General features: G+C 47.7%; 1 protein-coding gene and 1 pseudogene across 1 annotated transcript; one reads left to right on the top strand and one right to left on the bottom strand.

The window, feature by feature from the left end:
- The first annotated feature begins 7,264 nt into the window (after positions 1-7,264).
- On the top strand, positions 7,265-19,923 carry LOC101686134 (glutathione S-transferase theta-2B). Its single transcript, XM_004742483.3, is given in 5 exon segments — positions 7,265-8,440; positions 17,516-17,603; positions 18,554-18,704; positions 18,791-18,964; positions 19,291-19,923. Coding segments are annotated over 5 exon segments (1,053 nt in total). The 5' UTR covers positions 7,265-8,010; the 3' UTR covers positions 19,501-19,923.
- A 2,623-nt stretch (positions 19,924-22,546) lies between these two features.
- On the bottom strand, positions 22,547-23,675 carry LOC106004818 (annotated as a pseudogene).
- Positions 23,676-26,334: the final 2,659 nt, after the last annotated feature.

The following is a 26,334-nucleotide window of genomic DNA, read 5'->3' as shown; positions in this document are numbered from 1 at the left end:
GTTAAAATATGGCTTTGTATTTTGCGGCTATTTGCACTTTGTTATACAACAAAAATGCATCTGAAGACTAGAAGATCTGCCAGGCTGTGTTAAATGATTTATGGGTCTGGCAGCTTCCCATCAAACAAACAAACAGAAAGGAGCTCCATGGAGCTGCACAAGAGGAAAAGTTTTTCAAGGTAGAGAGGGAACAGAAAGAAAGAAATTTATTACCAGAGAATCCATTGTTTTAGGCAAGGTCACTCTCCTTAGGGGAATGGAAGGGATTACCAATTTTTTAGTGGGACCACCGGGAAACTCCATGTTGATTGGTTAAAGGTTAGGGTCCTGGGTACTGGGACTGTGCTTCGCTTGCAGATTAAGCTCTAGGTTTGCTGATACGAGGCTCCTAACATAAGTGACTCCATTTTAGGCCTGTGGTTTTCTTTCTAACCATCTAGATCTCTGGTAGAATTGATACAAAATGTTATACACTTTATTTTCATAAATGCCAGAAGGGTTACCCCAGTCAGGGAAAACTGGGAGGAAAAAGGATTACAGGGCACAACTTTCTTGCTTTTTGCTGGTGGATGGGTTAACATTTAAATTTAAATTCTTTTGAGCACTGAAAAAAAAAATAGTAAGTCTCCATAGCTGATGATTTTTGCCTCTTGGAGCCACTGGAAAAAGAATAATGTAGACGACAATGTCAGTCTCCACCTGGAGATACATGTTTGGAGCTTGCTTTCTTTCTTTACTTACTTATTTTTAAAGCTTTTAGTTATATGACAGAGGTAGAGAGAGAGCACACAAGCAGGGGGAGTGAGAGAGGGAGAAGCAGGCTCCCCACTGAGCTGGGAGCCCAATGCAGGGCTCAATCCCAGGACCCTGGGATCATGACCTAAGCCAAAGGCAAACGCCATGGCACCCAGGCACCCCATGTTTGGAGCTTTAAAAAGGTGTTCGGTTTGGGGCGCCTGGGTGGCTCAGTCATTAAAAAGGTGTTTGGTTTGCTCAAAGCTCTTGTAAAATCAGGTGTATAGGATCCCTTGAGGCTGGCCACCTTTCCATCTTGGTGCACATATATTTTGGCAAGGTGAGCAGTTAATTCAGACTCAATGTTGGACAAAGTAAAAAGGGCTCAGGGAAACCTTAGTTGCCATTTGGATTCAGAATCTACCCTGCGGTCTGGCCAAACAACATCTTGAAGGAAAGCCACCAGCTTTTTTGGAATCCTGATTTACAGATCCAATCTTAACTGCCCAGGGTTGACTCCAGGCTGAAATCTGATACTGCCAGCTGTGGCCTGATGCAGCCCAAGCAGAAGGTGTGCCCAGCTTATGCAACCAAACCACTGTGAATTTGTTCATCGGCCCAAAATGCAAGAGGCCAAAAACTGACATTGAGCATTTGCATTGAAGAAAGATGGGTTGTTCATTGGTATGGCATCACCTACCATTGGGAACCCACACTAAAAGTCCCAAACTCCCTGATGGCTTGTAAGTGTGGGTTCTTAAGGGGGGTGGGAATCAAGAGTAAGAGGGTCAGGGTTGCAGGTTCTTTAGACATTGGGTAAATTTTAAGACCAATGACCTGGCCCTGGTTTGGGTCAGTGACACATTTTAGCAATGTGTGTCAGAGATGCTGTCTTTGTCAATAAAGTTTATCTATCTTGTCCCCTACACTGCATTTTATCTTTTTTCTTTATTTATTTTTCTGAGAGGGAGGGAGAGAGACAGAACACAAGCCAGGGGAGGGGCGGGTGGTGGGTAGGGAAGTAGGAGAGGGAGAAGCAGATTCCCTGCTGAGCAGGGAGCCCAGCAAGGGGCTTGATCCCAGGACCCCGGGATCATGACCTGAGCTGAAGGCTGACACTTAACTGACTGTGTCACCCAGGCACTCCTAGAAAAGGAAAGATTTTTAAAGGTGGAAAAAAAGAAAAAAAGGCGGAAAGGAGGTGGGAAAAGGAAATTATGCCAGAAACTCATTGCTTCCTGCAAAGTCACTTTCTAAAGAGGATAGAATGGGTTCATTGGGTAGATCTTATTAGGGCTGACAGTGAAGTTTACTGTTGATTGGTTAATAGTTACATTCCTGGTGGGGGAGAGCATCAAAGTTGTGGAACATTGTGGTTGCTGGCTGTGCTGACTTGGGTCCCATCCCTGGGCCTGCACAGTTTATTTTCTATTTGGACCATGTGCTGTTCTGCTGTGTATTTCATATACAGAGACTCATTGCGTTTGTGGCATGTGAATCCCCAAAAGCTGGGAGCCAGGAGAAGGTACATCTCAGGGACTGTGATCCCTCTGCCCAGATGGGACTCCTAATCCCGTTCTCTGGGATATCTCACTGCTATTGTGGAAAACAGAGACAGAAGAAAAATTATTAAATTTCCTTACCCACTGACAAACCCTTAAAACAGGCAGAGTGACATTCCTCTAGGGACTCAACTACCCCCACCTTAAGGCTTTGCTTAAATCAAAGGGCAATCCTAATCTGACCGACCCCTACCCCCAAACAGGATCCTGTAAGTCTACTTTAACAATTCCTTTGGAGGGGTGCCTGGGTGGTTCAGTGGGTTAAAGCCTCTGCCTTGGCCTCAGGTCATGATCCCAGCGACCTGGGATCAGAACTGCATGGGATTGAGACCCACATCAGGCTCTGCTCAGCAGGGAGCCTGCTTTCCCCTCTCTCTCTGCCTGCCTCTCAGTCTACTTGTGATCTGTATGTCAAATAAATAAATAAAATCTTTAAAAACAAAAACAATTCCTTTGGAAACTTTATCTCCAAGATAGTGTTGACCATCATTCCCAAGCATATGGCTCACTGATAGATATCTAAAGGGTCTCATGAAAATGTTTTATTACTGGTAATGAATAACCTTTTTCCCAACAGTAGCTAGCCCATCAAGGTCCTGGAAACCTAGCTTCCAAAATTCCTTAGAGATTTATACCATCCCCCAACTCCCTCCCAACTTGCAAGCATATAATGGACCACTCCTCACAGCCCCGGGGCAGCAGCTCTTTCTGCCCATGGGTCCTGTCCCTGTGCTTTAATAAACCACCATTTTGCACCAAAGATGTCTCAAGAATTCTTTCTTGGTCATTGGCTCTGGACCTCACCCTACTGAACCGCTCTTATATTCTAAGACTTCATAACTATGGCCTGCTGGCCTTCTGGATGAGCAGTGGTTTGCAGCAATATGCCAATCTTCTGACTCTCCATCTGATGAAGTTCTAGAACCTAGGTGAGTTTCGGTGGGGTGAAGTCTGTTGCCGATGGCTAAGAAAGAATTCTTAAGATGTCTCTGGTGCAAAAAGGTGGTTTATTAAAGCATGGGGGCAGGACCTGTGGGCAGGCAGAAATGCTGCCCCACTATCCTGAGGAGTGGCTGATTATATACACAGGAGTTGGGTAGGTGAGGACAAAGGGGGTGTTCAGAAGGGCTATCAAAGAAGACTGTTAGGATATTGGAGGCCTGGATATTGTCAAGCCAAGGCTATTTTCCCCTCAAATGAGGCACTAACATGAAGACAATTGGGAGTTTCCTGGTGGAATGTCACATTCCTCCTATCAAACATCCTTGTTTGTGAGATTTAGGTTTAGAAGAAACTTAACTTTATTTACATTTCCTTCTGCCTCAGCCTCCTTCAGTTTTTTTTTATGGAGGGGAGGGCGACATTAAGGCTTGAGGAACTGAGTTATTTGTCTCTGGAAAATGGGCTATTGATAAAATAGCTTCTTTGTTGTAAATCACTAGGACATTTGTAGATGGAGGGAGACTCCTGTCTTGCAGGATTGTGATCTCTGCAGGTTAACTATTTGTTTTTCTTTTAGGGTAGCCAGGGTGCCTGAGGAATGTGACACATATTACCGAGGGGAGGGGTGAAGGAGCAGGAGGCAGGCTGAGGACAAAGCAAAAGCTGGCACCTTGCACCCCCCCTTCATCTGCTCCCCTCCATATGTGTAGCATTCCTCAGGCACCCCTGACTGCCATAAAATGATAAATAGTTAACTTTTTTTTTTTTTCCGCATGCGTGGGCTAACTGGGCCAGTTCTGCTTCTGTAAGATTGCTTTGTCTGCTTTCCCGCGGGGTCCCCTGACCCAATCCACTGACGCCAAGTATGCCTGTTCAAACTATCAATCAATCAGCTCAGCCCCACCCGAAACTTGTTTGTACCTGTCTATAAAAATCCTGCACCGACCCAGCTCTGGACCTCTCGGCGTTATTGGCAACGAGCGGTGCAGAGGTCCAAGTTCAAACCTGCAATAAACAACCCTTGCTGATTGGCTTTGACTCACGTCTCTGGTGGTCTTTTAAGGTGGGGGTAATATTCAATTGGCATTTCAGGGGGTGGAGAGGGGGTGGAAGGTGCCAGCTTTTGCTTTGTCCTCAGCCAGCCTCCTGCTCCCTCATCACATCCCTGCCATTTACCTGGTACATACACCGTAGGAAGGCAGATGTTCTCATTAAAAGATTAATATTTTCCAGGCTCCTCACTGGTTAAATAATCTGGACAAAAGGGATGGGAGGTTATGTAAACCTGTCTGAAATTGTCAAAACTTCAGGATTTTTGTCCTGATCATTTGCTGAATATGATGTATCTTTCTGGTTAAGTCGTACAAAAATGTTCTTCTGTGAAAATGCTTTTGTCCCTTTTGCAAACAGCTTTTGTAGATACGGGTCTGGATGAGAATAGGAGATGTAAAGTTTTGATTAGTAAATGGGACACCACAGTTTTTTGCTTTTTGTTTTTTTGTTTTTTTTTTTTTTTAAGATTTTACTTATTTATTTGAGAGAGAGAGAGCACAAGCCTGGGGAGTCCTATGCAGAATCTGATCCCAGGACCTGAGCCAGAGGCAGATGCTTAACCGACTGAGCCACCCAGCACCCAGGACACCAGTTTTACAACAAGGGAAAACATCAAAACCCAGGCACCTGATGAGGTGTGAGGGTGAGTTAGGGAAAGGGAGGGGGGCATTGATGATCCTTGTTACTGGAAGCTTTCTTGTTTTCCTGAAGGAAAACTTGCCAAGCTGCTGTGAGTCCTTTAAATTCAGGTGGGAAGCCTATTGTCTTACCTGGCAAGTGATGACTATGCAAGATGGGGGTGACCCAAGTTCTTGCACCTTCCACACAGAACACCTCCAGCTGTGGCCAGCACTTGGGGGGGGGGTGGACTAGTGTCAGGGATTATGATCTGAGCCAAAGGCACACACTTAACCATCTGAGCCACCCAGGTGCCCCAACTCAGGTTTTTTGTACTGTGCCTCCAGCACAAGCTGGAGAGAAAAAAAAGAAGCCTAGCTGTGCATGGATCAGATTCGCCAGTGACCTCCAGGACAGAGGCTTAGTTGTGCCTTCCTGAGAGGGAGTGTCCTAATTTTAGAGGTCACTGCAATCTGAGGATTCCTCCAAATCATCAAGTTCAGGTTCATCTTTTTTTAATTTTTAAAAATTTTTAAAAGATTTTATTTATTTATTAGAGAGACAGAGAGAGACCACCAGTAGGCAGAGCAGCAGGCAGAGAGAGAGGGAGAAGCAGACTCCTAGTGAGTGAGAAGCCTGATGCGGGACTCGATCCCAGGACCCTGAGATCATGACCTGAGCTGAAGGCAGTCGCCTAACCTACTGAGCCACCCAGGCACCCGGTTCATCTTTTTTTTAATCTTTATTTTATTTAATTGTAATTTAATTTTATTTGTTTTCATTTTATTTTTAAACTTAATTTTTAAAATTTTTTATTTTTTAAAAGATTTTATTTATTCATTTGACAGAGACACAGCGAGAGAGGGAACACAAGCAGGGGGAGAGGCAGGCAGAGGGAGAAGCAGGCTTCCCACTGAGTAAGGAGCATGATGTGGGGCTCCATCCCAGGACCCTGGGATCATGACCTGAGCCGAAGGCTGATGCCTAAGGACTGAGCCTCCCAGGCACCCCTCAGGTTCATCTTTTGCTTGACATTTCTTTCCTTAATGACTCTCTCTGGTCATGTATTATAGTGAGAACAGGAAGAAGAAACCAGGCCACAGGTCTTGAACACTTTGCTTGGAAATCTCAAGTAAATATCCAAAGTCATGGTTTACAAACTGCTTTCCACACACCTGCAGGCCATAATTTAATCAAGTTTTTGCCACTGTGCCACTCAGCCTCCAGTAACTCCTTGCTGACTGTCAGAATTCTTTTCCTTAGAAGGAACAGAAACTCAGCGCCAACTGATCTAGGCGAAAGGAGGGGAAAGGTAGAGCTGGCCCACAGGGGAACTGGGATCAGAAGCTGCCTTTCTCCCTCTCTTTCCCTTTCTGTGACTAAGCTGCTTTCCCTTAGGCCAGCCCACCTAGTGAGTTTACAGTTGTGACCAACCCACTGTGGGCCGAGGTCATGGATGTAGGGAAGACATTAGGGTTCAGAGCCTACTGCCAGGAAAGAATTCTTGAGATATATTTGGTGCAAAAAAGTGGTTTTATTAAAGCACTGGGACAGGACCTGTGGGCAGAAGGAGGTGCACCGGGGTCATGAGGAGTGGCCCATTATAGACTTTCAAGTTGGGAGGGGGTTAGGAAGAACGTTAAGTCTCTAAGGAATTTTGGAAGCAAGGTTTCCAGGACCCTGAGAAGGGCTGGCTATTGTTGGGAAAAAGTTAAGTATTAGTCACGAGACCCTTCATATGAGTATCTGTGGGCCATATGCTTGGGGATGACTGTCAACATGTACCATGGGGGGTTTACGGATAAAGGAAGATTCCAAAATAATTTTTGTATGTTAAAGTAGGCTTCCAGGATCATGGAGGTGGGGCTGAAGTTGCCTTTTGCCCTTAGCAAGTATTAACATCAAGGCAGTTGAGTTCCTAGAGGAATGCCACTCTGTTTGTTTCAAGGACTTGTCAATGGGTGGAGGTAGTAAGGAAATTTAATAATTTTTCTTCTGCCTTTGTTTCCCATATCATTCATGATGACCCCTTTACCTCCGCTCTCCTGAATTCCAACTTCAAGTATCCCAGGGAAGCCTCCTGGTCCACCTGCTTGTGTCCCGGGTTAGAGGGATGAGTGGGTGGCTCAGTGGGTTAAGCCGCTGCCTTCGGCTCTGGTCGTGATCTCAGGGTCCTGGGAACGAGCCCCACATCGGGCTCTCTGCTCAGCAGGGAGCCTGCTTCCTCCTCTCTCTCTATGCCTGCCTCTCTGCCTACTTGTGATCTCTCTCTGTCAAATAAATAAATAAAATCTTAAAAAAAAAAAAAGACTGGGCTAGAGTTGGAGCTAGAGCTAGAGCTGGATGGCCGGCTCTAGACCCTCCAGGGTAGGGTGAGGAGTGAGAAGAAGAAAGGGAAAAGAGATGTTTTGGCTTTTGGCTGCTGTCTCCTTGACCTGGGATCTGGGCATTTTCCCTTCTGCTCTGTTGGTGGGCAACTCTGACTGTAGAAAGAGCCTCGCAGCCTAGGTTCTCACCAACCTGCGACACACCCGAAAATATGCTTATCCCGCTCGGTGACCTCTAAAATGCCTTCCATGACGGCCGCGCGGAGTATCCCAGTCATCCGTCTACGCCTTTCGCCAAGCGGCAGCGTCCGGGGACAAAACTCTGAAAGAACACCCCGATGTCCGTGGGTTTTGGGGTCTCCAGGTCGGGAGCCCGGTCTTTTTCCAAGTCAACGTGAAGCCTGGGACCCGCCAGGATCTCCGGCACAGGCGGCGGGAAAAGCAGGTAGGTATGTACCAGCTTGCCCAAGGGCTTCATCATCCGCGCCCCATGTCCCCCGGGAGCCCCATCCTGAGGCCCTTCCTCCTGTATCTCCCTCTCCGCGGTGCGTCCTCCTCCCACCCCACCGCCCCTTCCTTCCCGCGCTCGCTCCCCTCCTTGCGCCTGCCAGCTCTGCGGTGCGCCCCCTCCCCCCCGCCCTTCCTGCGCTTTCCTCCCCGCGCTCGCTCTCTCTTGGCAGGGCGGCCCCCTCCCACCCTGGCGCCTTCCTTGCGGTCTGCCCCTTCCCACCAGCGCGCGCCTCCCCGCCGTGCACCGGGAGCTGCGGTGAGAGATGCCGGCGAGCAAGGAGGTCCCCCAGCCCCGCAATATTAGCAGCTCTGCGTACACGGATCTCTTGCACAACGCCTGGGATCGGGGCGCTGCAGGCGCGGCCCGGAAGGACCAAGTCCAGAGCCTCGGCACGGTCCCCGCTGGGGTCAGGTTGGGGGGAGGGCGGGGCTGGATAGGTAATTTTGTGCGCGGTGCGCTCCCGCCCAAAGGTGGAGGCCCCAGGGGGGCGGGGCCTGAGACCCTATATCTCTCCCAGCGCCCCAGTCCTGCCACCGTTGCTATCCTGGATTTTTGTCCGTGCCATCCTGCTGCCACCGCGATGGGCCTGGAGCTCTACCTGGACCTGCTGTCCCAACCCTGCCGTGCCGTCTACATTTTCGCCAAGAAGAACGGCATCCCCTTCAAGCTGTGTACCACGGAGATATTCAAAGGTGGGCCCAGGCCGGCTCTTGCGGGGTCCATAGTCCTTGGGCCCTGCAGTTTCCTCTTCTTCCAAACAATTCCCGTAGTCCCAGGATGAGGAGAAAAAAGGCAAAAGAAATGTAGATAAAAATTATATTTCTGGGGTGCCTGGGTGACTCAGTGGCTTAAAGCCTCTGCCTTCGGCTCAGCTCATGATCCCAGGGTCCTGGGATGGAGCCCCGCGATGGAGCCCCGCATCTGTCTTTCTGCTCAGCAGGGACCCTGCTTCCCCCTCTTTCTCTGCCTGCCTCTCTGCCTACTTGTGATCTCTGTCTGTCAAATTAAAAAGAAAAAAAAAATCTTAAAAACAATTATATTTCCATGCAACTTGTAGCCCATTGACAAGTGCTTCGGACAGGCAGAGTATGACAGGCTTCCAAGAACTCACACTTTCCTTTTTGTTTGTTTGTTTCATCTTTTTAAAAGATGTATATATTTATTTTACAGAGAGAGTGTGTGTAGGCTGGAGGGGTGGAGGGAGAGGGAGAGAGAGTCTCAGGCAGACTCCACACTCAACATAGAACCCAGACAGGGTTCTATCCATGACCCTGAGGTCAAGACTTGAACCCAATCCAAGAGTCAAGCGCTGGACCAGCTGTGACACCTAGACACCCCTACACATGAGGTTTTTATTTTTATTTTTAAAAGATTTTATTTATTTATTTGACAGAGTGAGAGAGCAGAAGCAGGGGAACCAGTAGAGAGAGAGGGAGAAGAAGGCTCCCAACCAGAGAGCCTGATGTGAGGCTCGATCCCAGGATCCCAGGATCATGCTTAACCATCTGAGCCACCCAGGCACCCCCACCTACAGATGAGCTAACTTTTTTTTTTTTTTTTTTTTTTAGTGCTCAGTTAGCCACCCTATAGTACATCATTAGTTTCAAAGATTTTATTTATTTATTTGACAGACAGATCACAAGTAGGCAGAGAAGCAGGCAGAGAGAGAGGAAGGGAAGCAGGCTCCCCGCTGAGAAGAGTGGCCGATGTGGGGCTTGATCCCAGGACCCTGAGATCATGACCTGAGCTGAAGGCAAAGGCTTTAACCCACTGAGCCAACCAGGCACCCCTACATCATTAGTTTCAGAAGTAGAGTTCAGTAATTCATCAGTTGCAAATAATACCCAGTGCTTATCATATCAGGTGCAGACCTTAATGTCCCTCACCTCCTTCCCCCTTCTCCTCCAGCAACTCTGTTTCTTTTCCATAGTTAAGAGTCTCTCATGGTTTGTCTCCCTCTCTGATTTCTTCCCCTTCAGTTTTTCCCTCTCTTTCCCTATGGTCCTCTGAGCTATTCCTTCTGTTCCACATATGAGTGAAACCATATGATAATTGTCTTTCTCTGCTTGACTTATTTCACTTAGCATAATCTCCTCCAGTCCCATCCATGTCAATGCAAATGGTGGGTATTCATCCTTTCTGATGGCTGAGTAATTAATATTCCATTGTATATAGGAACCACATCTTTTTTATCCTTTCATCTGTTGTGTTGAAGGGCATCTTGGTTCCTTCCACAGTTTGGCTATTGTGGACATTGCTGCTATGAACATTGGGGTGCATGTGCCCCTTCTTTTCACTACATCTGTATCTTTGGGGTAAATACCCAGTAGTGCAATTGCTGGGTAGTAGGGTAGCTCTATTTTTAACTCTTTGAGGAACCTTCATACTGTTCTCCAGAGTGGCTGTTCCAGCTTGCATTCCCACCAACAATGTAAGAGGGGTCCCCTTTCTCCATGTCTTTGCCAACACTTGTTGTTTCCTGCCTTGTTAATTTTTGTGATTCTTACTGGTATAAGGTGGTATCTCACTGTGGTTTTGATTTGAGTTTCCCTGATGGCTAGTGATGTGGAACATTTTCCATGTGTCTGTTAGCCATTTGAATGTCTTTTTTGGAGAAGTGTCTGTTCATGTCTTCTGCCCATTTTTGACTGGATTTTTGTTTTTTGGGTGTTGAGTTTGAGAAGTTCTTTATAGATCTTGGATACCAGCCCTTTATCTGTAATATCATTTGCAAATATCCTCCCAAATTCTGTGCATTGTCTCTTAGTGTTGTTGACTATTTCCTTTGCTGTGCAGGAGCTTTTTATCTTGATAAAGACCCAAAAGTTCATATTGGCTTTTGTTTCCCTTGCCTTTGGAGGCGTGTCTTGAAAGAAGTTGCTGTGGCGATGTTGAAGAGGTTACTGCCTATGTTCTCCTCTAGGATTTTGATGGAGTCCTGTCTCACATCGAGGTCTTTCATCCACTTAGAGTTTATCTTTGTGTACGGTGTAAGAGAATGGTTGAGTTTCATTCTTTTTATTTTTAAAAGAGGGGCACCTAGGTGGCCCAGTGGGTTAAGCATCTGCCTTTGGCTCAGGTCATGATCCTAGGGTGTTGGGATCAAGTCTCACATTGGGCTCCCTGCTCAGCAGGAAGCCTGCTTCCCTCTAAGCATACCACTTCCCCTTCTTGTGCTCTCTCTTTCTCTGACAAATAAATAAATAAAATCTTTTTTAAAAACTTAAAAAAACTTTTTAAAAGATTTTATTTGTTTATTTGACAGAGAGATTGAGATCACAAGTAGGCAGAGAGGCAGGCAGAGAGAGAGGGGGAAGCAGGCTCCCTACTGAGCAGAGAGCCTGATGCAGGGCTCCATCTCAGGACTCTGAGATCATGACCTGAGCCAAAGGCAGAGGCTTAACCCACTAGCCACCCAGGCGCCATGAGTTTCATTCTTCTGTTTGTAGCTGTCCATTTTTCCCAGCACCATTTATTGAAGAGACTGTCTTTTTTTTTTTTTTTAAGATTTTATTTATTTATTTGACAGAGATCACAAGTAGGCAGAGAGGCAGGCAGAGAGAGGAAGGGAAGCAGGCCCCCTGCTGAGCAGAGAGCCCGACGCGGGACTCGATCCCAGGACCCTGAGATCATGACCTGAGCCGAAGGCAGCGGCTTAACCCACTGAGCCACCCAGGCACCCAAGAGACTGTCTTTTTTCCCTTTGGATATTTTTTCCTGATTTGTCAAAGATTAGTTGACCATAATGAGTTGAAGGTCCATTTCTGGAGTCTCTGTTTAGTTCTCTATGTCTTAATGTTAGCACTTTGCTAGAGGTAAAAAGCAACCTTAGCTTGACAGAAGCCAGACCTTCAGAATTCTATACCATGCACTTTAACATATGAAAATCCTTTTGAAACTCCCTTTGTCTTTACCCTCTCCTAACTTAAAAGTATATAACCAATCACTCCTTCCAATTCCAGTGCAGCTCTGCCCACGGGTCCTGTCCCATGCTTTAATACAAATACCTTTTGCTCCCAAACCATCAAGAATGATTTCTTGACCATTTGCTCCCAGCCCACATCACATCATTTTGGACTTTGATCATGGGGCCTGAGTCTTCTCATCTGGACTCTGAGCCTCTGTGTGGACTTGGTGAATACTTACTTCCTGTCTTCTTTTACTTTCACTCCAGGAGCTTTTCACAGACTACGATCATAATTACTGGAACACTTTCATGTCAATTGCTCAGGCTGCAATCCTCTAGCCCATGGCTACTCTAAGGAGAGGAAAAAAGCTTGCCCTTTAGGTAGAAGCTAGTACCCTGGCCAAATGGCAAAATAAGATTCAGAAGCCTGATGCCTCTTCTTAACTTCTATTCTTATTCAAAGCTGTCTTTCTTGGGCATGGGATAGCCACCTAAGTCACTAGCAGGGCTGCCAATCTTAAGACTCCTGTGTGAAGTTTCCTCCTCATTAGTCCAAGGGTATCCCCTCACATCTCTGGTCTAGCCACTTTTTGCCGTGAAACCCCCGCCCGGAGCCAGCTGAAACCAGTACCAGATTGAATTAAAACCCAGCTGGGGGTGGCATCTGACTTTAGCTCAGGTCATGATCTTAGGGTGCTCTGATCTATCCCTGTGTCCTGTGTCAGGCGCCATGCTCAATGAGGAGTCTGCTTCTCTCTCTGCCTTTCCCTCCCATTTGTGCTTGTGCATTCTCTCTCTCTCAAATAAAATCTTATTTTTTAAAAAGATTTTATTTCTTTATTTGACAGAGAGAAAGCGCAAGTAGGGGGAGCAGCAAGCAGAGGGAGGAGCAGACTCCCTGCTGATCAGGGAGCCGGATGTAGGACTTGATCCCAGGACATCATGACTTGAGCCAGAGGCAGACGCTTAATGACCCATGCACCCTTCAGATAAAATCTTAAACAAACAAAAAACCTAACTGAGAACCATTTCCTAGGTAGGTTCGCTGTAAAGACTATATGTGCTGGAATGTCACCCGTGGTGGATTTCCATCTTCACCATTTTCTGTCCATGTCCCCTACTATTTAAATTACAAAATCAGGTAATTTCCCTTTGTGAAACTTTTCTAGTGTTTTCCATGGGTTAAAAAGGCTGAATTCTTCATAGCTCCGTATTTTGGTGTACCCATTTGTAGCCTAGGATGCAATGGGTGAAGGAGGAGCGGTTTGGGAGGGGAGATGCCGGCATCCCTCCTGTGGGGCTGGGCAGTGGTCATAGCCATTTCCTTTGAGGGATGCCTCCAGTCTCTTTGACACCAGGAACCTCTGACTTATCCTGCATGGAATAATCCCTGGGAGCATGTGTGGTGGTCCAGGTCGGGGGTGTTCCTTGGTAATAGACCTTCTCTCCTTTTTTAGGAGCATGGGATCTTCTTCATTTCCCAAGGTCTCTCCCTTGGAACACCTTTCAACCCCCTGGAAACTATTCAGATTGCATGATTTAGGAAAAAGAAGACTGATCTGTAAGACTGCATGGCCTCAGTACTCCCTAGAGACAAGGAAAAAAATGGCTCTTTTTTTTTTTTTTTTTTATAGATTTTATTTCTTTACTTGACAGAGAGAGCACAAACAGGGAGAGTGGCCAAGGGAGAGGGAGAAGCAGGCTCCCTGCTGAGCAGAGAGCCCAATGCGAGGTTCGATCCAGGACCCTGAGATCAAGCCCAATGCGGGGATTGATCCCAGGACCCTGAGATCATGATCTGAGCTGAAGGTAGACACTTAACCCATTGAGCCATCCAGGCGCCCTGGAAAAATGGCCCATTAACAAGATGTTAAACTTCAATATGACCTATCAGTTAGATCTCTTCTGCAGGGAACAGGGCAAGTAGGCGGAGGTACAGCATGGCCATAAGTTAGGACCCTGACCTAAGGATCTCTTGCAGAATGTGTTTGGCTGCTAACCAGGCTAACAAGCTGCCTCTGGATATATTGGACAATGGTAGTTGAAAGAGGCCTTGTCCTCCTCCTAATAAACCAAGATTGCTGGAGGAGACACAGTCCATTCTGAGGAAGGGGATGTTGACAGTCTCACTGGTCCTCCTTAATAGGCCCAGGTTATTCTTACTGTATGTGGGGCTTCTCTCTCCTTCATTTCCCAGGTTGATGGTTATGATGATTGGAGTGAATTGTCTCTGGTTAGTCTGCCTTGGATGGACTTGAAGGAAAAATCCCAAGCTGCTGCCCAAATGGAAACCCCTTTTGTTTCCGGAAAGTTCCCTCTCTTCTCTGGCCCAATATGGACTGCCTATCTTCAGTTGCTGGTGGAAGAAAAGCATGCATCTGCTCTTCCGTCTGAGCTGATGAGCTTTAGAACCACGGAATCCTGGGGTGTCTGAGGGCTCAGTTGGTTGAGCGACTGCCTTCGGTCAAGTAATGACCCTCAAGTCCGGGGATCTAGTCCTGCATTGGGTTCCCTGCTCAGCAGGGGGTCTGCTTCTTCTTCTGACCTTCCCCCTCTCATGCTTACTCTCTTTCTCTCTCTCAAATAAATAAATAAATAATAATTAAAAAAAAAAAAAAAAAAGAACTGGGAGTCCTTTCTCTGCCTTCTGGGCTTTTCTCTGCTTCCAGCCTTGCTGGCCACACCTCACCTCTTCCGCCATCCTCTCCCTCCCTCCTCCCTTCCTCCTGTTTCTTTTTTCTTTTTAATTTTTAAAATATTTTATTTGTTTATTTGACAGAGACACAGCAAGAGAGGGAACACAAGTAGGGGGAGTGGGAAAGGGAGAAGCAGGCTTCCTACCAAGCAGGGAGTCTGATGTGGGACTCGATCCTAGGATCCTGGCATCATGACCGGAGCAGAAGGCAGACACTTAAAGACTTGGCCACCTGGGCATCCCCCCTTCCTCCTGTTTCTGGACCACCTTGGGTGTGGCCTGCATGACTGGCTCCTGTGCCAGCCTGGTGCCTGGTTGTTTGTTTGTTTTAAGATTTATTTATTTATTTATTTGACCGAGAGAAAGAGATCACAAGTAGGCAGAGAGAGAGGGGGAAGCAGGCTCCCCTCTGAGCAGAGAGCCCTACTCAGGGCTCAATCCCAGGACCATGGGACCATGACCTGAGCCGAATGCAGAGGCTTAACCCTGGTGAGGGTTAAGCGTGAGCCACCCAGGCGCCCCTAGTGGTGCCGGGTTCTTAATCCCAGCCTCGAGGCCAAGGAGTGAGGAGCACCCCCTTGGACTTATGCTGCCCACCTCATATTTCCCCACTGGTGTCCCAGGTAAAAATTGACAATGGGGAACAACTTGATTGACTTCTAAGTAGATGCGGTGGTATTTACACTAATTTAAGTGTGTTGATTTCACTAAGATAGACATATCTTTAGACTTAGCAGCATTAAATGTACAACTTTTATCCTACCAAGGATTACTGAAGGTCAAAGAAGCTCCTCTTATCTCTTTTGCAATTGTCAGCAAAAAGATGGCTTGAAATGATGTTTGATTTGTTGGTCTTCAAGTTTTGAAGTTTTGAAGCTCTCTCATTTAGAGAGCGTTCAGAGTCTTTGGTAACCTGAAACTTTCGTGTTGTGCTTGGTTGATAAATTGGGCTGAATTCATTGGACATCTAAGCCTTTTCCAAATGAGATAAAATGCTAATGCACTGATTACTGAACACAGGTTTGTGCTTTTGGCTTCTCATTGCAAAGAAGCTAAAGATAACTTGGGTCTGTTGGTAAACAGGCTTTGTGCTTTATTGAAAGATTATATTATGGAGTCACAAGCTTTACTTTTACTTTCCTTTTTTTATTTTTAAGATTTTATTTATTTGACAGAGAGAGGGCACAAGCAGGGAGAGAGGCAGAGAGAGAAGCAGACTCCCCACTGAGCAGGGAGCCCAATGTGGGGTTCCATCTCAGGACTGTAAGATCATGACCTGAACCAAAGATAGGGCTTAACTGACAGCCACCCAGGTGCCCAATGAACTCATATATTATAATGAACTCATATCAGATCTTGAGCCATGCCCATTTTCGAGTCTTTGTCATTTATGGTTATTGTTCTAATACTCTTGCAAAACACGTTTCATCTTAAAGGAGATTCATTAAAAGGGCTTTTGACGGGACACCAGGGTAGCTCAATTGGTTGGGTGTCTGCCTTCAGCTTAGTCCCTGGATCGAGCCCCACAGGGAGCCTGCTTCTCCCTCTGCCCCTCACTCCACTTGTGCATTCCTTCTGTCTCTCTCTCTCAAATAAATAAAATCTAAAAAAAAAAAAAAAAAAAAAAGAAAGAAAGAAAGAAAAGAAAAGAGGGTTTTTGACAAACACAGGATCTTGATATCTTTAAAATAATAAAACTAAAATGGGTAAGAATTTCCAGAACTGGTGCGCCTGGGTGGCTCAGTGGATTAAGCCTCTGCCTTCCGCTCAGGTCATGATCCCAGTTTCCTGGAATCGAGCCCTGCAGTGGGCTCCCTATTCAGCAGGAAGCCTGCTTCTCCCTCTCCCACTCCCCCTGCTTGTGTTCTCTGCCAAATAAATAAACTCTTAAAAAAATAATAAGATATACAGGAATATGACAAGTATTTCTTTGTGAATAAGTTGAAGCATTCAACTTTTCTCTACCTGAACCCTCTGAAGTCCAGAGGCTCTCAGTGACTGGGGATTCTGTCGGTTGAGGGTGGGACTCTCGGTTTTGTTTTGTTTTTCTTTTTAAGATTTTATTTATTTGATAGAGACACAGCGAGAGAAGGAACACAAGCAGGGGGAGTGGGAGAAGGAGAACAGGCCTCTGAGGAGCAAGCAGCCTGATGTGGGGCTCGATCCCAGGACCCTGGGATCATGACCTAAGCCGAAGGCAGACTCAAAGACTGAGCCACCCAGGCACCTCTGGACTCTCGGTTTTGGCCCGGGTCATGAGATCCAAGCACAGCGTGGAGTCTGATATTCTCTTTCCCTCTTACTCTGCTTTCTGCCCGTTGCGTACTCTCTTTCCCTCTAAAATAATCATTAAAAAAAAATAATAAAAGGTATTTTATTAAAGCATGGGGACCTTAGGGAGAAAGAACTGCATTGGGGTGGAAGGTGCAACTAATCATATATTTTGGAATTGGGGCTTGAGTAGAGAGATAAAGGGAGTCCCTGAAGGGATTTTGAGAAGACTAAACAGGATCCTGGAGTTGTGGCTATTGTCAGCTAAGGTTGTGTTTTGCCTCTAGCAAAGCATTAACATTAAGGCAGTTGTGAGTTCTTTGAGGAAAGTCATGCTTTGCCTGTTTCAGATATTTATCAAAGGGCTGCAAGTTGTAAGGAAATTTAATTTTATCTACATTTCGTTTGCCTTTGATCTCCTCTGGTGTCTCACCAGAGATTGTCCTCTGCTGTGTGGCCTCGGACAGGTGGCTGGCCCTCTCTGAAGCTTAGTTTTCCCTTCTGAGAAGGAGGATAATATTACTTCTACTCTGTGGGACTGGATTCTCACAGTTCCTGCCTTGAAAGCCTGTAAGTAAGGTCCTAAAGCAGGAGCAGGCCACCCTGTGAGAATTTAGAGGTGGGGATTGCTAAGCCTTGCCTCTTTGCCCTCCTTTCGCCTGCTCACCCCAGGCCTGGCCCACTAAGTCCCTTTCACCTGTCTGAAGCACCCTGGGAGCCCAACCCCATTCCTGGTTCCAAGGCCCGGCTGTGGCCCCACACAGCTCTCCCCACAGCCCCAGCTACTTCTTTGCCCAGCCTGGCCTTGGGGTTCCGGCTGGAGAAGGGAGAGGAAGGGCACAGCAGGTGTGGGTCTTGCTCTGAAGGCTTTTTTTTTTACTTCTTTCTCCATAGGGCAGCTCCAGACCAAGGAGTTCTTCCAGATTAATATCCTGCGGAAGATACCCGTCCTCAAAGATGGTGACTTCATCTTGACTGAAAGGTGCTCTCCTTCTCTTCCTCCTCCTAAGCCCCTAGATCCCCTGGCCTCTGGCTGTCCCATTGTGTGCCCTCTTAGACCCTATGCCGCAGATGAGGGCAGAGGGAGGAGTGTGGTAAGAAGCTGACACCTGGGGTTGGGGGTGACCAGGATGCCCGGAAGCTGGTGCAAGATAGCGCTGTACCTCCCTTGTCCTCGGCCTCCTTTTCTGGACCCTAGGGCCTCCCCATCCCCTGATGGAGGGCAGTAGAAGAGAACGTGGGGGCATTTGTCCAGTTGGACAGAGAGCAAGTTCAGCACATGGAAGCTGAAAGGGCCTCTCCTGACTCCTCAGGCCACTCTCCAGAGTTGGCCAGGGCCTGAGGGAACAACTCACGGTGAAGGCCAGCCACCAGGCAGGCAGAGGGTAAGAGGTCAGGCAGCTACAGGCACAATGGCCGGAGGACCTGTCAGGGGTGACCCATGACAGATCTGAGAACAGGCTTTTCTTCCAGGTCCTCAACCCAACACTGGGACATGCAGGGGGCTTGATGCAAGACTCCAGAGGCCCAGAGAGCCTTTTCTGAGCTGTGTGACCTTGGAGAAGTCACTTAATTATTCTGAGGCTTAGCTTTCTCACGTGAAATCTCTACCTCATGGGGCCGTGGGTGGTGGCTGCTGTGGTATCACAGATATGGGCCTCTTAACCCACTGAGCCACCCAGGCGCCCGGTAGATATGGGCCTCTTAAAGGGCCAAGTGGATGGTGTGGCCCAGCGTCCATGCTGGAGACAATGAAGGAAGGAGACTAGGGAAGGTACAGTCAGGGGCAGTGCCCAGGAAGCTGTGGATGAGAGGGGAGACGTCAAGTACAGAGAAGCTCCAGCGCCCCACTGAGGGATGGGAGCAGCTGAGGAAAAAGGGCCATGAACCAGGATCCTCACAGCCACTGTTCCTGCTGACCCTGATCTCTAGCTCCGCCATCTTGATTTACCTGAGCTCTAAGTACCAGACGGCAGACCACTGGTACCCCTCCGACCTTCAGGCCCGCGCTCGCGTCCACGAGTATCTGGGCTGGCATGCTGACTGCATCCGCGGCACCTTCGGTGTACCCTTGTGGACCCAGGTGAGGAGAGCCGTCTAAGGGTTGTTGACCGTCAGGGATCCAGGAGGAGGCAGGGACATGGCCTGAGCCCACCCTTTGCCTGTCAGGTGATAGCACCACTCAGTGGGGCCCACGTGCCGGAGGAGAAGGTGGAACGGAACAAGACGGCCATGGACCGGGCGCTGCAGTAGCTGGAGGACAAGTTCTTGGAGGACAAGGCCTTCCTCATGGGCCAGCAGATGTCGCTGGCTGACCTTATGGCCTTCGAGGAGCTGATGCAGGTGTGAGCTTGGGATCTGTGGGCAGCATCCCTCCTGTCGCTGCCCTCACTAGACAGAAGATCTCAGGAAGGCCTAGAGACAGCTAGGAATTTGCCCAGAATCACAGAGCAAGGTTCTGTCCGAACTGATGCTTTCGCCCTGAACTTCTGCTTCCCTCCTGGGTGTGGTGTTTCATGCTGGTGCTCCTGGGCCCTGAGGCTGGCCATACTTCCCTGGGCCTCACATGGGAGTTCGCAGGGTAGGGGGAGGGTGCCCAACACCTGTGCTAGTGGTTCTGGTATTGGAGCCTCAGTATTGCTGTAACTTTCCCATCCTTGTTCCTGCAGCCTGTGGCTGTTGGCTATGACCTCTTTGAGGGAAGGCCGAAACTGGCAGCATGGCGTGAGCGAGTGGAGGCTTTCCTGGGTTCTGATCTGTTCCAAGAGACCCATGGTCCAATCCTGAACATCCTGGAGCAGGCGGTCAACAAAAAATTCCCGAAGCCTTCCCCAGAAGTCTATCCGAATATTCTGCTTCGTATTTCCAGGATTCCCTGAGGAGTCTGGAAGGGGGAACTGATGGTTGGAGGCCAGGAGATTAGGCATAAAGAGTCATTCTTAGTTTCTTACTAGTCCTTTTTCATCCCTCTGTTCTGTCTTACCTCAGTCTCTTGTTTCTGACTCCTGGAAGAACTCTACCACAGGTAGGATGCCTGATGTCCTGGGCAGTGCTGCTTCTCAGGTATAGCACATATAATCAACAGAAGACTAAAATCCACCATATAGAAAGAGCTCTAGAAATCCAATAGCATGAGGAAGAACAAATCAACTTAAAATCAGCAAATGTCATTGGTCTTTTAAGTATAATGAAGACTTGGGGAGACACCTGAGTGGCTCACTCAATTAAGTGTCTGCCTTTGGCTCAGGTCATGATCCCAGGGTCCTAGAATCGAGTCCCCCATCAGGCTCCTTGCTTGGCAGGGAGCCTGCTTCTCCCTCTGCCTTCCACTCTCCCTGCTTGTGTGCTCTCTCTCCCTGACAAATAGATAAATAAAATCTTAAAAAAATATATAGTGAAGACTTGGGCTTGGGTGGCTCAGTTGGTTAAGCATCTGACTGTTGATTTTGGCCCAGATCATGATTTCAGGGTCTGAGATGGGAGTCCTGTGTCCAGCTCATACTCAGCACAGAGTCTGCTTATCCCTCTCCCTCTGTTCTCCCCCAACTTGCACAGTCTCTCTTTCTTTAAATAAATAAATAAATAAATAAAATCTTAAAAAATATATAATGAAGACTCAGACAATTGAAGAAGAAACCAAGAATGATTGGTTCTTTTACATGGTCCTATTATATGTAGTAATAAAATTATGTCCCAGTAACCCTCATCATAGTTAATCCAAGTGACCTCATAGATAACAAGCCAATATATAACATTTTACCAGGGCAACAAAATGGTAAGAAATCCATTAGAATGGCAAGCACCTAAAGTATAAAGATGATGTTTCAATGGCTATGGTAATGGTTTTTGAAATCTGGGAAACAGAAGACTTAACAAGCACTCTTGTCTTCTAGTGTGGTTTCAGCATAAGAGAAAACAGGGGTTATAGGTTGTTGCAGAAGCCACCATGTGTATCCCCCAGATCTGTCTTTGTGACAGAGCCGACACCAGTTACTTTAATGGAGAGAATTTAACATAAAGAATTGGTGGGGTGTCTGGGTGCCTCAGTTGGTTAAGTGTCCCATTCTTGGCTCTGGTCTCAATCTCAGGGGTCATGGGTTCAAACCCTGCATCGGGCTCCATGCTGGATGGGAGCCTCCTTAATAATAATAATAAACATAAACATTAAGAATTGGTCACTGGGCATTATAGAACTCCAGGCAGAGAAAACCCAGATGATCACAGGGACAGCCACTAGCTCTAGGGCTGCGGGGGACCAAGAGAGGAAATTGGAATTCTCAAAATGTAGATGCTGGGGGAGACACCTTGTGGAAATCAGACTTCTGAGAAGGGTGCTGCTGCCTCCAAACCCATGGGGCTGAGATCAGACCTTGGAGTTGGAGGGTATTGCCATCTCAGGGTGAATGAAAACACACATCCTAGTAGTGTTGGAAAATTGCAGACCGAGTTCAACTGCACTACAGAATTCCTGCCCCCCTGAGCGAAGACCCCTTGGTGTGGGAATGTAGACAGTGTCAGGAACCTTTGGCCTCCTCCAGCCGCCTCTCCAGTTCATGGTATTTGGTGTTTTTTTTTTTGTTTGTTTGTTGTTTTTTGTTTTTATGGCAAGGCTTAATGCTGTCTCTAATACCTCCAGTGTATGGCACCATCTAGATTGGAGAAGCCAGCAGCCAATAGTAGTCTTGTAGCCATTTCTGCCTGGGAATCAAAATGTCTCCATCTTGAATAGAAAAATAATGCTGAGGACAATGGGTTTCCCCACAGGAGAGTTTATGCCTAACCAAAACAGCACTCTTGTGGGAAGGTAAAAAATGTCAGCCTTGCCCCTGTCCCGAGCTATCTAGCGTAAGCACAGTACGTCTGAGTGAGGCATTTCAGCTACCTGGAAGAGAAAACTTTGGCCCAGGACTCTACTGACGTCTGGAATCCTAGTAAGAAGCACCGGGCTCAGCCCAGGTGTAGCCGCCCCCAACCAACTGTGATGACATCCTTGAGAGTGTTAGAAAGGGGACTTGAAACTGTGGGAGGCCACGGTAAGGCTTGAGACGAGGACCAAACCAGGCCCTGACTTGTGCCTCCTTTAAAGGCTGAATAGCCGAGCAAAAGGCTTAGGTCGATTAAGTAGAGTAGCACTGAGAAAGGGTCTGTGCTATATGTTGCGCGCTCGCCTATGTGACTTCCCACACGTTTGCTAGTCAGATAGGGACGATTTGGCTGGGGTCAGAAATTCTTGGCTGGGGGCGCCTGGGTGGCTCAGTGGTTTGGGCTGCTGCCTTCGGCTCGGGTCATGATCTCAGGGTCCTGGGATCGAGCCCCGCATCGGGCTCTCTGCTCCGCAAGAAGCCTGCTTCCCTCTCTCTCTCTCTCTCTCTCTGCCTGCCTCTCTGCCTACTTGTGATCTCTGTCTGTCAAATAAATAAATAAAATCTTTAAAAAAAAAAAAAAGAAATTCTTGGCTGGTCCTTGCTGTCCTTGCACGGGCTATAGACTACACCACTGTAAGAGTGTGCTGTGCTTACACAAACTATGTCTTGAGTGGCCTTGAAGTCAGTACAACTGGCGCTAGAAGGTCTGCTATTGGTGCTTGGGAAATAGATAATGGGAAAGCTTGAAGGGTTTTCTTTGCATGTTGCAAACTCTTTAGTAATCAGCTAAAAATAGATACTTTTTTTTTTTAGGGACTAACACACCTTTTAATATGTTTTTAAATATTTTTAGGGTTTAAAAAGTGTTTAAAGTTTGTAGTTCCTAGTAGGAAAACATTATCTGAATGAATACCCTAATGGCAAACCATTGTAGAATGTTTCAGCTGCATGGGGAGCAGAGGGCTGGGGATTCTCTTCACAGCACCCCAGCTCTCTTCATGAGAAGGTCGGAGGTACACTGGTTTGTATTATTGCAACATCCATTAGGTGTTCGAAGTTGTTTTTCCTTCAGCAAGGGCTTTATTTGTCAGAAGGGCATTATGCTTGACCTCCAAATTTGGCTGACAATTTACTGATGAGATTCATAACCTTTGGGTTGCTCTGATATTTTGACATATTCGCTGGGTTCTGGGCCACATCCTGGAAGGCCACCATAACTTCTGGATCCTGCATGGCTGCAAGAACTTCCGGATCACTGAGAATTTCATTGAGCCCAGGCATTCCTGCCATCCCAGGCATCCCCCCCTGCCATTCCAGGCATCCCCCCAGGAAAGCCACCTGGGAAAGAGCCATCCTGAGCTCCTGATTGTCGTCTGGCTTCTTCCTCCCTCTGGGCTCTCTCATGTTCTTCCCGAGCCTTCTTAACCCTTCCTATTCTTTCTTTGATCTCTCGCTCTTCACGTTTTCGCTCATATTTTCTCCGATGTTCAGCAATTTTCTGGGCCCTCGGTTGAACTTCCTTCAGCATTGCACTAGCATCTCCATCATAATCCAGTTTACAAGCAAGGGCAAGATCATGTGCTGCTTCTTCCCAATGGCCCAGAAGTCTATGTGCTTTCCCGCACCACTTATGAGGCTGAGCTGAATCAGGATTTATTTCAATAGCTCTGTCACAGTCTCAAATGGCAGCATTTGGCTTCTGTAATTTGATGAAGACACTGGCTCTCTTGGCATACAGAATGGCCAAGCGAGAATTTAGTTTGATGGCATCTGTGAACAAGTCAATGGCTTTCTGTGGTTCACCATCATTTAGGGCATCAATGGCAGCCACTTTTTCATCATTTGCCTGATCCATCATTTCCTTGGTTATTTCTGCATTTTCATCTCCCATTCCTTGAGGGGCATCGTTATCTGGTTCAATCACACCTTCATTGTCAATTTCTAGATCACTCTCCTCACTCTGTCTTTATGTTTTCCTCCGCCTTCTTACTATCTGGTTTTTCTTCCTTGATACTGTCTTCTGATTTAGTTTTATGAGTGGCAGGTGGTATTTTACCCCCCATGCTCTCCACCCACTCCCGCAGGAAACGCATTTCCTCCGTGTGCAGAACGCTCGGATCCTGCTTATACATTTTCACGAAAGCCCGAAGCTCGCTCACTTTGCGGGGGTCCATGGTCCAGAGGCAGTGGCAGGCGGCAGGCGTGGCTGAGGTTGCGACCCGATTCAAGGCGCGGGTACTAGCTCAGCGTGATCGTGTAGAAGGGCTAAAAATAGATACTTTTCTTACGATTGTTTCTGTTAGCTGTATAATGCCTCACAGCCTTGAATAAACTCGGCACTATTGGACATCCTCCTTGGTGCTCCTCCTGCCCCCATCTCTTTGTCTCTTCATTTCTTTTCACCATCCTCTTACCCTCTCGACCCTGGTCGGTTTGTCGCGCCAGCTGCGACATGAAACAAAGCCCTGGTCCAGGTGGGAGGCGTCTGTCTTCAAGTCCATGCTGTGGACTAGCTCTAGCAGACGGTTTGACGTTTGGTATTCCCTGGAACTGGTTCCTCATCTTGGGGTTTGTTGCAGGGTTTCGGCTTTGATGTGTCAGGTTCCTGCATCTTCATTCTGGTGTGTCCTTCCAGGCAGTGGAAGAGTCAGCCTCTAGCTGACCCCCACGCTGTGGGAACGAGGTGGCCTCTCATTAGCAGTGGTCACACTTAGGGTTACCATCCCTGCTCTCAGACCCCCATGCTGGTCACAGTGTCCTGCCCCACAAAGGACATGGTGCTCTACCTGGACCTGCTGGCTGTCCCAGGCTGGCTGCCCCATCATATCTTCACCAGGCTTCTCCTCCAAGCCAGACTCTGTAGTACTGGTCCAGGGACCTGTTCCTCCCACGCCACATACCCCCTCCTAGCCACCCCTCCCTCTCGGATGCCAGAATGTTTGGGTTCCCTTCCATCTGTACCTGGCAGCCTTCCTTGCCCAGACGGAAGGCATTTGCATCAGAACATAGCCACCACTCCAGACCTCCAGCCTGTGAACCTTAGGCAGTGTCTCAGGCTACATGGGTTACTAGAACAAAAATACCAGAGGGGCACCTGGGTGGCTCAGTCGGTCAAGCGTCTGTCTTCGGCTCTGGTCATGATCTCAGGGTCCTGAAATCAAATCCCATATCTGGCTCCCTGCTCAGAGGGGAGCCTGCTTCTCCGTCTCCCTCTGCTGCTCCCCCTGCTTGTGCTCTTTCTTCCTCTCTCTCACTCACTCTCTCTGTCTCAAATAATAAATAAAATCTTTAAAAAAAAAATCCCATTGAGAAACAAGATAGAGGATCATAAGGGAAGGGAGGGAAAAATGAAGCAAGACAAAGCCAGAGAGGGAGAGAAGCCATAAAAGACCCTTATTCTCAGGAGATCAACTGAGGGTTACTGGAGGAGAGAGGAGTGGGAGGGATGGGGTGGCCGGGGGATGGACACTGGGGAGGGTATGTGCTATGGTGAGCGCTGTGAACTGTGTAAGACCGAGGAATCACAGATCTGTACCCCTGAAATAAAGAATACATTCTATGTTAATTAAAAAAGATTCCAAACACAAAAATACCAGAGGCTGGGTGGCTTACCCTTAAACATCTTACCCTTACCAACATCTATTTCTCCCACTTCTGGAGGTCGTGAAGCACAAGATCAAGTTGCCGGTAGATTCAGTGTCTGATGAGAGCTTGCTTCCTGGTTCATAATGACTGGTGGTGGGAGGGGCTTGGGAGTTCCCTGGAGTCTCTTTGTAAGGATACTTCCGATTCCCCATCGTTTTAGCGGTTAGGGTTTCACCATAGGGCTTCGGAGGACAAGGGAAGACAAAACTTTAGCCCAAAGCAGAGGCTCCCAAGCCTTGCCAGTGTGATGATTTGGGTAGCTGAGAGCACCTGCCTTGTGTGGAGGTGGGGGGATGATGGGGAGAATCAGACTCCTTATGGAGCTGGGAGCCCCATGTAGGACTTGATCCTGGGACTCTGGAATCATGACCTGAGCCGAAGGCAGTCGCCCAACCAACTGAGCCACCCAGACACCCAATATTTTATTTAATTTTTTTTAAGTTACTTTATTTGACAGAGAGAGAGAGAGAGTGCACAAGCAGGGGGAGTGGGAGGCAGAGGGAGAGGGGGAGAAGCAGGTAGGGATCCTGAAAAGGGACTCGATCCCAGGACCCTCGGATCATGACCTGAGCTGAATGCAGACTTTTAACGACTGAGCCACCCAGGTGCCCAATAGAAATCTTTTTTTTTTTTTTTTAAGACTTTATTTATTTATTTGACAGACAGAGATCACAAGTAGGCAGAGAGGCAGGCAGAGAGAGAGATGGGGAAGCAGGCTCCCGACTGAGCAGAGAGTCGGATGTGGGCCTCGGTCCCATGACCCTGAGATCGTGACTTGCACAGAAACCAAAAGTGGGATGCCCAACTGACTGAGCCACCCAGGCGCCCCTCATCATGCTAAACCTTAAAACTTACGTCTTTGCCGGCAATGACAAGGGAAACATTCTTTGTACTTAGGTTCTCTTCTGCAGGCGCTGTTCATGGTGAGGCACCACACCATGCTTAGCCAGTTCACTCGCCTGCACTCCATAAACCAACAACTGTCTCTCCAAGAAAGGATAATCTGATTGAGAATGGCTCCAACGGACATGACTTTGCAGGGAAAATAGTTAGCAGCTGCACAGGTTTGGAAATAGTGAAGGTCCCTAACGTCGTAACCAGCAATAAGCTGCCCAGCACCATCTGGTCATCTCTGACCACATTGTTTTGCTGAGTCTTGCTTCCAGTTAGGGATACAAGACAAGACACATGCACATCTGGAAT

Source organism: Mustela putorius, unplaced genomic scaffold, assembly GCF_011764305.1.
Source record: "Mustela putorius furo isolate JIRA1106 unplaced genomic scaffold, ASM1176430v1.1 tig00003858_pilon_pilon_pilon, whole genome shotgun sequence".
Lineage (NCBI taxonomy): Eukaryota > Metazoa > Chordata > Mammalia > Carnivora > Mustelidae > Mustela > Mustela putorius.
Note: the sequence above shows the minus strand (reverse complement) of the source record. Positions and strands in the feature narration are given on the sequence as shown.